Genomic DNA, 12,993 nt, shown 5'->3' on the forward strand with positions numbered 1-12,993 from the left:
TATAACCATTGAGAATTTGATTCTGTAAACAATGTTGGAATGTATCCCCGACAAAAACCAACTCCTTCAAATTAAGAACATGACCACCTTCAGCCTTATAAGCGTTGACATGCGTCATAGACACTTTCTCGAGGAAGAAACCATTTAGTGGGGAAACCAAAACCAAAACTAAGCTTACTCACCACCCTAATATATTTATCCTTCCTCAAATAAAGATTATAAATCTTATTTTTGATAAAAGGCACGCAACCAGATCTCATGCTGAAGTGGTCCTCACCAAAAAAGCTCTAGATCTTTGAACCTTGAGTTGATAAAATCTGTGAAAGACTCCAAAAAGTGGATTCTCATTATGAATGCAACAGTGAATGAAGAATGCCACCAAGTTCCACCAGGACATGGCAAATAATTGGCCTGGTGCAATACCGTAGCTGTTAATTACGATACAAAATAAAGGATTGTGAGGCAGATGGAATCCAACCTCGAACAAGACGAAAAGCAAGATAAAACTCAGGGAACTATCACTAAAATGACATCGATCGAGAAACTAGAAATCATACGCAAATTTCAGAGGCCTCAGGCTCCTAATAATCGAATCATTTCTTCCTTCGTGGTTTCGCAATCACAAACCTCAGCCTCTGTGAATGATGATAATTCACGAGAAATGAATTTAATAGTTTGGTCATGGCCCCTTTTTCTGACGGTGGTTCTTCTCATGGTAGGGAAGTAGAATTAAATATTTAAAAGGAGAAAAGTGGAAGGAATTACCTTGAATAAAAAAATTAGGAAAGAAAGAAAAAGATTGTAGATGATTTCAATAAATAAAATTTAGGGTTTCGAATGATTTTGCAAAGTAATCGATGAAGAGTTTTAGTACTGCTTTTATGAAAACAACTTGCTTAGGAAGCTATTCCAAGAAGGAGAAACTGTTCAAATTCTCTAATGTATGTTTTACATATGTCTTAAGGAAGTAAGTGAAATGTTTAGGAACTTTGGGATGGTAGTTAAAATTCAAAGAGGCACCCAACTTATAGTACGTGTCTGGCGGAAAATCAGTAGTATTGTATTCAAGTGTAATCCTTCAAGTTAGAAATTTCGAGGAAGAAATTTTTTTAAGTGAGAGAGAGTTGTAACAACCCGCCTGGTGAAGCCCTAGTGCTCGAGTGTTGTTTAGGATTAAGAATTGTGGAATAGCTTTTGAGTAAGTACGGTGTTGGATTGAACCAAGAGGTCGAAGTCTATGGGTATGCCCTTGGACGAAGTCTTGGTAAGGCGAACAAGTCGGAGGAAAATAGTAGGTGGTTCTGCCTGCCCAAATAATACTTTGGAGAATGGATTTGGGCAGACCGTTAACATTTAGGATATTCAAGAAAAATGTCTCAGAATGTGAGACATTTATAGGAGTGAAACCTAGTAAAGTGTTGAGGAATTTTGAAAGAAGAAAGTGGAATATTGCCATAAGGCGTTACATACCAAGTTTGGCTACTTAAGGTGCTGATTATATTCTAATAAGATGGTTAGGAACAAACGATGAATTTGACCCAGAAATATTCATTTACAAATATAACCATGAATTGTCGCAGACATTTTCTTAAAGTTGTAAACCACCTATATGGCAAATATAATGGGATTTTGACGCAATATTTAGATAGTCAAAATTTGAAAAAGGGGAAATTTTTCCACCTTCTCCAAGAACTATTTCCCTGATCCAGATCTAAAACAATCTAAAGTGCTTCCTTCCTTTAAAAAGATGAAGATGTTGATCTGGATCCTCACCTATGAGTGCTTCATGTCAAGGTAACATAGATAGTCTTCCCTGCTATGTTGTGGAAAAAGAGTAAGTTTGAGAAAATGGGTAAGGTAAAGGACATACAGCAGTAGTGGAGGATTGAATTGTTAGTGATTACAAAAAAATAGGTATAGGAGTGAATTTTGACTAGTTTCTGTGCTCCGTAACAGTGGTTTTTTTCGATCTTCCAAAGAAAGCCTAGATCTAGAGCTTTGGAGCTGAGAAACATGGAAGTAAGGTGAGTCCCTAGATGGAATCTTGCATGTGTATTATTCTTATCTAGAAACTTCTATGCCAGGTTGATACTACCTCGGCCATATCATGTCACGAGACAATTCGACGGCATTAGAATTGGCCTACACTCTAGGGTCCCAAGTGCAAAATGAGGCCTTAATCTCAGATTGTTAACTTGGTTGCTGGAATTATTGAGCAATCAAGGACTTACGATCCAAACATGCCATGCATTCTACTTCCAACTCATTTCTGGTTTTCTTTAGGTGGCAAGTTTAGTTGCTGGAATAAATAGATTAATTCGATTATAGTTATTATAGTTATTATAGTTAGTTAATTAAAGTTCCATAAATAGTTATTATAGTTAGTTAATTAAAGTACCATAAATTAATTCAGTTGTAGTTGTTATAGTTAGTTTATTGAAGGTTTTTTCTTGTTTTAAGTTCATTTAAAAAAAAAAACATCCTTCTATTAATCTATCTTTTTATCCACTGTTTTTACTATATTCTTTCTTTAAATTAACCTATTTGCTAAGCAAAACGAGAACTGCTTAATTTGACGGTCGGACATTTCAACGACTTAATTACACCCTGTAAGCGAGTTTGTATCATTTGGTATCAAAGCTTTTCATATTAAGTACATTTTTATCATTTTTATACTCCCAGAATTATAAAAAAAATAAAAAAATTGAATTAAAAAAAATTCGTGTGTAAAAAAAAAGTGTTGTGCATATAAGTTGGAAAAATACAAAAGTGAAATACAAAAGTGGGAGTTTGATTTTGAGCATTTCGACAAAAGAAAAGTTAGCTTTCAAAAGTGTTTTTGACATTCCCGATCTTTCTTGTTTGTTCTTAAAGAAACCGTTTTTGTAGCCACACTCTTCAAAAAAAAATTTCAGCCTACTTAATTACCTTGCATCAATCCTATTATTTTTAGCCTTTGAAGCCGAACCACAAGTTTTCTTATAAGTCTAAGGAAATCTTTAAAAACTTCGAGAGGTGAATTTGAGTGGTAAAATGCGTAGAGAGGAGAGTTCATTATATGAGGTAAAAGCCAAATAATCGAGTGCAAACACAAGGGGAGTGTCATCTTTTATTTTCTTTGCGAGAGATTGGTGAGGATTTTTGAATTTGGTGAGACTTATTATTTATTTAATTCTTCTTTTGTTTTCTAATCCTTTGCTGAAATAATGTCTCAAGAAATTTTTGAGTTAGAATTCCAAATGTGGGAGCAAGAAATGAAAAGGATTCTGCCATCTGAATTCCAGCAAATACAAAAAGAGTTAGATTATAAAAAAACAAGATCGTCAAGGAGTCCATCGTCATCGTCAAGGAGTCCATCGTCATCGTCAAGGAGTCCATCGTCATCGTCAAGGAGTCCATCGTCATCGTCAAGGAGTTCATCTTCCTATGAGTTCTTAAGAAGAGAACCAAGTCATGATTCCTATTCGTCGAGGAATTCAAGTCGAAGTAAAGCGAACCACGAGTTCGAAGACTTTCGAGGATACAATCAAGAAGGCATAAGCATCTCTTCGAGTACATCAAGATACTCATCTGTGGAGGTTCAATCGTGGAGAGCTGGCTGTGTCTCATATGTAAATCTGTTCCCTCTTACCCGACAAAAATCTTCTCATTTTGATTCTTCCATATTAACCCCATATTGTAATAAGAACGTGAAAGAAGAGAACATTGAAAGAAAAGAAAGGCAAGAGTTTTTAATGAAAGCAAATGAGTGAAAAATAAAAGAGATTGAAAGAAAAATAGAGCTTGAACGAAAAGAGCCAGAAAAGAATTTTGAAAAAGAGTTTGAAAATAAAAACAAGAAAAATGAGAGGGAAAGAAAAGATACGATGAGAAATGACTGTGTCAATGAGATTTCAAAAACAAAAGAGATTGTGAAAAAAGAGAAAGAGCTAGAAAAATAAATGAGTGAAGAAAATATTCAAACACAAGGGAGGAATATTTTTGCTAATCTCCACTCGATTTTGCCTTGTGATTTCTCTTCATTACAGGTTTATAAATTTCCAACCCAAGATAAGTTCCAGCTTCACTACCTTGCCAATGAACGTCGATTTCAAGTGATTGAAAAGGGTAAGTTGGATGGTGAGAATATTTTTCAAACTTACGAAGGAAAGTCAGGTAAGAAACCTCTTGACATTCAACCTTGTTTGACTTTTGTTGAAAAATTCGGCCATTTTTTTGTCTCAAAGAAAGTTCTTTTAATCGTTTGTTTTGTTGTTTAACCTTGAATGGAATTGATGTATTTGTTTTGAAAGGTGACTTGCATAACTTCTTTTATCTTTTGCTTTGTGTTAAAATGCTCAATGACGTGAGCTTCATTGCTGAACCTGTTTTGAATAGTGTATTGACATATTTCTATCATCATTTGATTCATGTTGATTCAAACCACATCAAATTGCAAGATGTTGTGGACATTGATGACATTGCTCCACTTATAAGTCAACAAAACATGATTGTTGCATGCGATCAAAGGTATTCATGTAAAACACCTAATTTGCTTGTTTCGATTGTTACATGAATTCTTTTAATCATTGCAAGGAAATTTTGTGGATATCGTTGCTTGTTCGAATGTATTTTGAAAGTTTTAATTGCTTGAACAAATCCATGCCTAATTCCTATTTGTCTAGCATGTTTGCATTGTTTTTGAATGAAAGGTTTTCATTGTATTCAAAAACAAGTGATCAGAACCATGTGTTCAAACTTGGAACATGTTTTCCTAGGCTATCATTACGAGAAGGTGAGCATCATAGTACTACCTTGTATAAACATATAGGCCTCTTTCATTTGTTCTGTGACTTAACGTTATTTTTGTAAATGAAGTGTGTGAACTATGATTGCGGGAATTTTGGTTCTCCACTATGGGTGAATATATTCAAGTATGACTTACATGTTTATAGCTTTCAATTACTTTATGACTTGCATGTTTATACCTTATTTTTGATCCCGGAGATTATTGTTTTATGTTTTTGTTTAAGGGGTTTGAACGATGGAATGTTCTTTTCCAAGATTTTAACTGTCGAATGCTTTGTGATTCTGATTTGTTGCCATCTATGAAGTTTTTGGTTCAAATTGATAAGGTAAGATCCATTCATAACCTTTAGTCTGGCATTGGTTCATGCGTTCCATTCTTGAATTGGAAACCAACTAGTTATTTTGTTCCCGTAACTTACATTGTCACTAATTTGTTTGAATTTTGTGTAGGTGACAATTTCAAATGGCATCCTTCTAAAGAGGGAGGACATGCAAATAACCTTTTATCTTTTCAGACCCTTTGTGATTCTCACATTTTGGAAGCAATTTTGTCAGGTTCCTAAACGAAGGGGTTCGCGATCTTGAAAGATTTTTCACGAGCAAATGGCCTGATTTGAGGACAAATCGTTTTCAAGAGGGAGGCTATGTTACGACCTCAGCCACATCATGTCACGAGACAATTCGATGGCATCAGAATTGGCCTACGCTCAAGGGTCCCAAGTGCAAAATGAGGTCTTAATCTCAGATTGTTAACTTGGCTGCTGGAATTATTGAGCAATCAAGGACTTACGATCCAAACATGCCATGCATTCTACTTCTAGCTCATTTCTGGTTTTCTTTAGCTTGCAAGTTTAATGGCTGGAATAAATAAATTAATTCAGTTATAGTTATTATAGTTAGTTAATTAAAGTTCCATAAATATGTCATGGTTTTAAACATCAATAATTAGAGTTTAAATGTGTCAAAATCTGGACATTTTAAATATTTTTTAAGTTTATTAATTTTGTCCAATTTCATACAGCTTTAATTCTTGTTTTCAATTAGGACAACATTCATACATGTTTAATTTTGATTTATTAAATATGTTCTTATTTGGACAGATTTAATACATGTTATGAAGTCAGCTTTCTTAAATGTGTAATACTCTAATACATATTTATTTGTGAGCTTAAGTAAGTGTTTAATGTGTTTTATAGGTTGTTTAAATGGGGGCTGGAAATTCATTCATGTGGCTGAACCATGAACCTTGCTGATTTATTGAAGTTCAATAATCTGGAGAATGCACCTGATTGTGCATGTTCATTTGGGAGCTGATCTCAGCTGGATATTCATGTTCATTCAAGCTACTTTAAGGAGAGCAAGTACCTGGACAATTTATGCACCAACATCAATAATGAGTACATGCACATACGGTTTTCAAAGAAGCATCCATTCATGTTTTGGTGTACCAAGAATCAGCCTTCAATGTGGGTACATTGTGACCGATTGTATGGTATTCAAATACATGTCTCCAGCAATACTTAAGGTGAAAGAAATCTTGGCATTTAATGGATACGCATGAATAGTGTCAAGGAGAGGAGTATTCGGTTCATGCCTGGAAGCATTCATGTACAATATTTAAGGGATTCCAACCTCATGAATTCAGCCAATGTATCAGCACATTCATGCATTTAAAGAAGGGGGAATGAATCAGCTAGATGCAAACTGTCCATTCATGTGGTCAAGACACATTAAAGATTCAATTAAGGAAAATGCATGTCCACGCACCTATCATTCGGCCAGGGGGATTGAATAGGAGTTAAGGGCTGAACATTCATGGAACTTAAGGAAACCTTCATGGCTAAGTATACATGCATGCACTAAGGGGGAAGAAAGTGTCCATTCGGCTAGTGCCTGAGTTAGCCAAATTCAAGAACCGATTTAATGCTTTAAGAGTGAACATTTTTAATAGTTGTGTGAACACATTGATGCCGAATTTAAATGGTCATTCTCTGTGTCTATATGTAGCTTGTAATAGGTCATTTGCAAGGTTACATTACTAAACTTTTGTCATTTGAATGAAATATAAACTTTGTGAGTTTTCAGCTCTCATTGTTCTTCGGGATTCAAACTGGCTTATCTTTGCTAGTGGCGTCCACCTTGAATTCTTTCTTGAACTTATCACCCTACGACTGTGGCGTTCATCTCTTATACCGTTGGTTCCTATCTTACTAGATAGCAGGTCTCGGTTCTATCCAGCTTTCCGCCAATCACCTTAAAAAATTTAAGAATTGGATTCTTAATTTCTATTGAGGGTTTTTTTCTTGTTTTAAGCTCGTTTCAAAAAAAAAACCACCCTTCCATTAATCTATCTTTTTATTTGCTGTTTTTACTATCTTCTTTCTTTAAATTAACCTATTTGTTAAGTAAAACAAGAACTGATTAATTTGACGATTGGGCATTTCAAAGACTCAATTACACCCCGTAAGCGAGTTCATATCATAGGTGACCAAAGCATGAGATTGAATCTACTAAAGTATGATGTGATGAATCTGTTAAGAAATGTAAGACTTTTGAATCTAAATGACTATGGTGTGCTTATGTCTGAAAGTAAGAATGAGTCTTATAGAAAGTGCAAGTGTGTTCGGTAAGCATAATAATGTCTGTCATGAGTGAGTTGATACATGATCACTTTGTGTCTGTCTCTGGAGTTGTCAAAGGGGTCCATCAAGACTAAAGACACAAATCTCTAAAAGGACAAGGCCATGGCCATGGCACTAAAGAAGACTATATCGTGTAAGACCATAAATGGTTATGGCCAATGGCACTAAAAAAGATCATGTTGTCCAAGGGCCAGTTCTTTATTGCTTTTGAGAAGTGCTTTTGAGAAGTGCTTTTGAGAAATTTGAGTCTTTGGCATTGCTGTCAAAAAGTGCTTTTGAAGAATAAAATGTCCATTTTAGACATGAGATTATAAAGTAACAAATATGTATTTAAATAATGTTCAAATTAGTTAATATTATGATATTTTAGCAAAAATATAAAAAAAATTATTATAACTTATTGTTAATATTTTAATATATAATATTAATTTTAAATATTTCTAAGTAATTAATATTAATTATTTATAATATTTAATTAGAATATATAAACTATATTTAAATATTTAAATATAAAAATTAAATATTTGTAATTAGATATTGACATGATTGTATTATTATAAAATTATTTTTATTTTTAATTAATGCTTTGAACACATTTGTATTATTTTATTTTAAAATGTATTTGAATATATAACTCATATTATATACTAACATAACATAAAAAACATAAACCTAATGAATTAAAATATTACATATTTTGGATTAAAGTTTTAAAAAGGGATAATATTTATATACCAAATATAAATACTAAAAATTTGTCAATAGCATTTACAATTTAAAGTGAATTCATTAATCTAGATGCTATAGCATCTCTTGTTAATTCCATTTCAAAACCACTTGAATTGTTTGATTCACCATCATCATCACCATCATCATCGTCGTCGTCGTCATCATCACTTTCTCGACCATGCGCATTTTCTGAATCAATAATATTCTCATATGCCTAGTTAATATCTTCGTATTCCATAAAATCTGCATCATTTCGACCGACATGTTTTCGGATAAAATTGTGTATCGTCATTGTAGCAACAACGATCATCGTTTGCTTCTCAAAACAATAACTTGGCATGTCCCTTAAAATGACCCATTTTTTCTTCAAAACACCAAAAGTTCGTTCAATCATACTACGTAATGATGAATGTGAATGATTGAATACATTTTCTTTACCAGATACCGGTCTACCTCTACGAAAGTCAGGTAAATGATATCGCTGACCTTTATATGGTTCAAGATAACCTTTCATTTGAGGATATCCAAATCAACAAGATAATATTTTCCTACAAGTCATAATATAACAAACAATTAATCATATTACTTTATTAAAATTATCAATACCAGAACTTATACTTTATTATTTAAAAAATCACATATAAAAAAAATATCTAACCATTTGGTGGGTGCGGAAATTTGTATTTCGGATCTAGAATTGCATCAAGAAATATTCTAGTGTCATGTGCCGATCCTTCCCATCCAGCCATGACAAAGGTAAAACACATATTAAAATCACATACTGCCATAACATTTTGAGTCGGGATACCTTTTCTTCCAATATAGGGAATTTGTTCATTTGGTGGAAGAATAGCGGCAATGTGAGTACCATCGATTGCACCAATGCAATCCTGAACAAATAATCATATTACTCTCGTGCATATTTTTAGTCAACCAAATATATTAAAACATAATAATATAAAATTAAATTTTAACCTTAAAATGCGGCATATATCTAGAATCATTACGTATTTGTTCGGGTATTGAGCTAAAAAAAAGATCTTCGAGTGCAATTAGATCAGTGGCTATCCTTGAAACTTTCTCAAGCACAATTGCAAAGTGTCGACTTATTGTTGATACAGACCTCTGAAATCTTTCTCGACATTGGGAAAATTTTGCGCTGGTGCCCAAGATGTATAAAAAAATTCCCAACATTTCAGTAGAAGATATGTTTCTTGAAGTTTGCAAGTTGTATCTTGTCTCCAAAACTCTCAACAAACTTGTGAATACCATTTTAGACATCCTAAAATTAACCATACAACGTGATTCATGACCATCGAGGATCTCTCGGATCCATGTCTCACCTGACTGTTTTGAATCCATGCATGGTTGCCTCAATATATACTTCTTGTAATATAATTGCACGGAAGAAGATGCAGCAACAAATAATCGATTAAAACATTCCATGCTTTGTAAAATCTTTCTTTTCCCTTTCATCATCATTTTCATCACCACTGTAATTCTCAACTATACTCATCATCTGTGAATAAATTTTATATCCAAAAACATATATAAAATTGATAAAACTAATTTAGTATAAATAAGTAGAACATAAATTCAATATCCAAAGACCAAACATAAACAACTATTAATAAAACTAGATTACACATAAATAAGTAGAACATAAATTCAATGTCCAAAAACCAAACATAAATAACTATTGATAAAACTAGTTTAGCATTGTTGTTTAGTCACATAATAGATATCTCTGAACCCTAGAAGATCAGAAAGTGTTCAACTATCCTCCATTTCTGACTTAAGCCACAAAGCTCTAATCTTGGGATTAATTGATAAAAACATAATTCGCTTGTCCTTATTGAGCAATAATTTAAGTGCAAAAAAGTATAGCGGACTAGCTTCTGGATCTTCTTCCGACATGCTGTCAAGCACTTTGACTGCTTGTGGAATACCATATGGATCCATAACAAGAGTCAAACTAGATGTGGCTTGACTCATATTGTCAGCTGCATTGCATAATTTTTCTATTTTTCTCAGGGTTTTTTCTTTTTTGACCGTTCCCATCAATTTGAACATCATTTGAAATGTGAACATCATTTCTCATATTTTCTTCTTCATTCTCTTCAGGTATTTCATTGGTAACATCCTCAAAAAAATCAGTCCGAAGTGTACCCGAAGAAGGTGCCCATGCTTTATCACTTGTTGCAACTATCCCCATGAACATTTGATCCAACTTCCCTTTGAATTCAGGATCAATGCCCGAAGTTCGAAATTTTTAAGCTTCAGGCACAACCTACATTTAAAATGATAGTTTAATAACAACAATTATCAATAACCTCATAAATAAGAAAACACAAAAATATTTAGAATTGTTAATGTACCTGTAGCCTACTCTCCCACCAATCATCCGATGCATCAACGGTTCTTTTTATAGGATTCCACCCTAGACCAGTATCTTCGCCTTTAAGTTTCTTCCAAGCTTTCCATTCTTTTTTTAGGGCATCCCACCTATTTTTAAGTTGTCTTTGTGAAAAACTCTTTCCCGTTTCTTTCTCAAAGTTGGTCATTATTTTCAACCATCCATCTTTTGTGAAATAAGTATCGGGCCTATTGCCTTTTAATATCTCTTTAATACAAATATCACAAAATTTTTCTGTCAATGTCTTATCCCACATTGCTTTCACCTTTTCACCACTAACTTCAACCGCCGAAGTACTCATCTATTGTGTATACCAACAGATTCGTTTTAGCCAGTAAAACAATCAAGAAAATCAAATGTCACATAAGTATATTAGTTTACATGTGTATCAAAATATTTTCCTCTAATATTAATTTTACCAAAAAATGGACCCGACAGTAAATGTTATATGTCTTTATTATATTACCAATATCCAATGAAACTTCAATAAATTAGCCTAACAGCAATAACATGGCTAGCTCCCATTGTCTATAGAGGTAAAGTTCATTTCTTTAAGAAAAAAGATAAATAGAATTTTGCAAATTGATACATCAATGTTAACTGCACTAACTATTTAGAATCCAAGGCAGAAGCAATGAAAGAAACGTAATAAATGGGATTTACCTTGTCAAGTCCAAGAACCAAGGAATTCTAGAATAGGTTGATTGAGAATAAGCTGAAAATAGTTAAAGAGAAATAAAATAAACCAAATCAATCATTTACAAAAGATATTGTACTTACTATTGATTTAATCAATAAATTCACTATTATACCAAATGTGTCATTTACAAAAGATATTGTACCAAATCAATCCATTTATTTATCAATAAATTAAACCAAATCAATCATTTATCAATAAATTCACAATCCAAAGCTGGGTAATTTAGTTACATCTCTAAGGCCAAAGCTATCATATTGTTAGATATAATTAGATTTAAACATTAGTTTAACTACTTATTAAAGTTCAAATTTTAAATTTAAAAATAAACTTAAACAAGAAATAAAATATATTTTTCTAAATAGATCAAACATAAGATTTTTATATCCGAATCCAACCTTTGTTTTATACTGTCTAACACTTTTTCCAAAACACCACAACACAGTCTACAAGCAAATAAATCCAAGAAAACATTTCTGCTAAATTAAAAAAAAACAATAAGAAGGTAATATTTTTTTTTCTGCTAAATTAAAAAAAAAACAATAAGAAGGTAATATTTTTTTTCTTTTTTTAAAACATCAAATTGAACTATTATTTAGAAAACATACGGCAAACAAACAAACAAAAAAAAACAAAACCATGGCCCAAACATAAGTCTCTGCTCCATTCCACCAACAAACACAACAAAAATCAGGTTAGACTTTTGAAAACATTAGAGAAAATAGTACAAAAGCTTAAAATAAAGATTTTGGTTATGCCTTAGCTAGTTTTGAGCTGAAAAGGATGGGGAGAGATGTCGGAGAGGAGTTAACAGAAATTCTTGCCAGGAAAACAGTAGCTGGATTGATGAAAATAAGAATGAGTTGTTTCAAACTGGTTTGAGAGAGGCCACAGTTGAGTGGTAACTTATCAGGGATTGAATAATGCATACATTTATATTAGTTTTGATAGGAAAATGGAGAAACAACCGTTGAAGATGAGGGCGGTGGTATAAGTCACCGTTCCAACAGAAGATTATGAGTGGTCTGTGGAAGGATCTGCTTGTTCCTTTTGTAGGAACTTACACTTAGGTCCAGAACTTGAAAGAAAAGAGAAGGAGAAATTGGAACACATGTATGAAAACGTCAAGTAGCCTTGGTAGTAATGCAACCAGCAGCAAGGAATTGAATAAATGCAGCAAATAAGAGTACTATTGGTTTCAAAAACAATCAGCACTAGCAAGTAAATTTGACCAGAAAAACAGGCAAACATTAACTGTAATATCTAAGGAAAAAAGAATACAAGATTATAGTTTAAGATAAAAGATAGCTGATGACTTTTGAACTTTTGTAATGCCAAAAATGCCAGCCAAAACATTTCAAAAAGCCAAATACATAGTCAAACAAGAACTGATTAGGATAATGAGAACTTTTCGAATGTGCCAAAACAAAGACACAAATAGCCTGGGCAGCAATGCATTAATCAAACTTAGGAATATTAAATCAAGACCACTAACAATCAATTCCAAAATGATCTTTAAGGAACCATAAACATGAAACGACAACACAAACACAAATCCGTAAACATGCGTAGGATTCATTAAAAGAAAAAAGTACATATGCGTTTGTGTGTGTGTGTGCATGTATATATATTTACAGTCTAGTTTTAGTTGTTCCAAGGAAAAAGATCAAAAGGAAACAAATAATAATGTAAACTGAAAGTCTAAAAAATAACCTTTACTC

General features: G+C 32.9%; 1 protein-coding gene across 1 annotated transcript; it reads right to left on the bottom strand.

Annotated features, from left to right (window-relative positions):
• Positions 1-9,771: 9,771 nt before the first annotated feature.
• On the bottom strand, positions 9,772-11,137 carry LOC105774476 (L10-interacting MYB domain-containing protein). The gene is made up of 2 exons (XM_012596980.2): positions 10,538-11,137; positions 9,772-10,449 (listed from the first exon to the last, which is right to left on the bottom strand). The coding sequence occupies exons 1-2, from the start codon at positions 10,874-10,876 to the stop codon at positions 10,432-10,434; spliced, it is 357 nt and encodes a 118-aa protein (XP_012452434.1). The 5' UTR covers positions 10,877-11,137; the 3' UTR covers positions 9,772-10,431.
• Positions 11,138-12,993: the final 1,856 nt, after the last annotated feature.

This window comes from Gossypium raimondii, chromosome 6, assembly GCF_025698545.1.
Source record: "Gossypium raimondii isolate GPD5lz chromosome 6, ASM2569854v1, whole genome shotgun sequence".
NCBI classification, from domain to species: Eukaryota; Viridiplantae; Streptophyta; class Magnoliopsida; order Malvales; family Malvaceae; genus Gossypium; species Gossypium raimondii.

Coding starts and splice junctions, on each gene's coding strand:
- LOC105774476 (XM_012596980.2), bottom strand. CDS start 10,876: ATGAGTACTTCGGCGGTTGAAGTTAGTGGTGAAAAGGTGAAAGCAATG.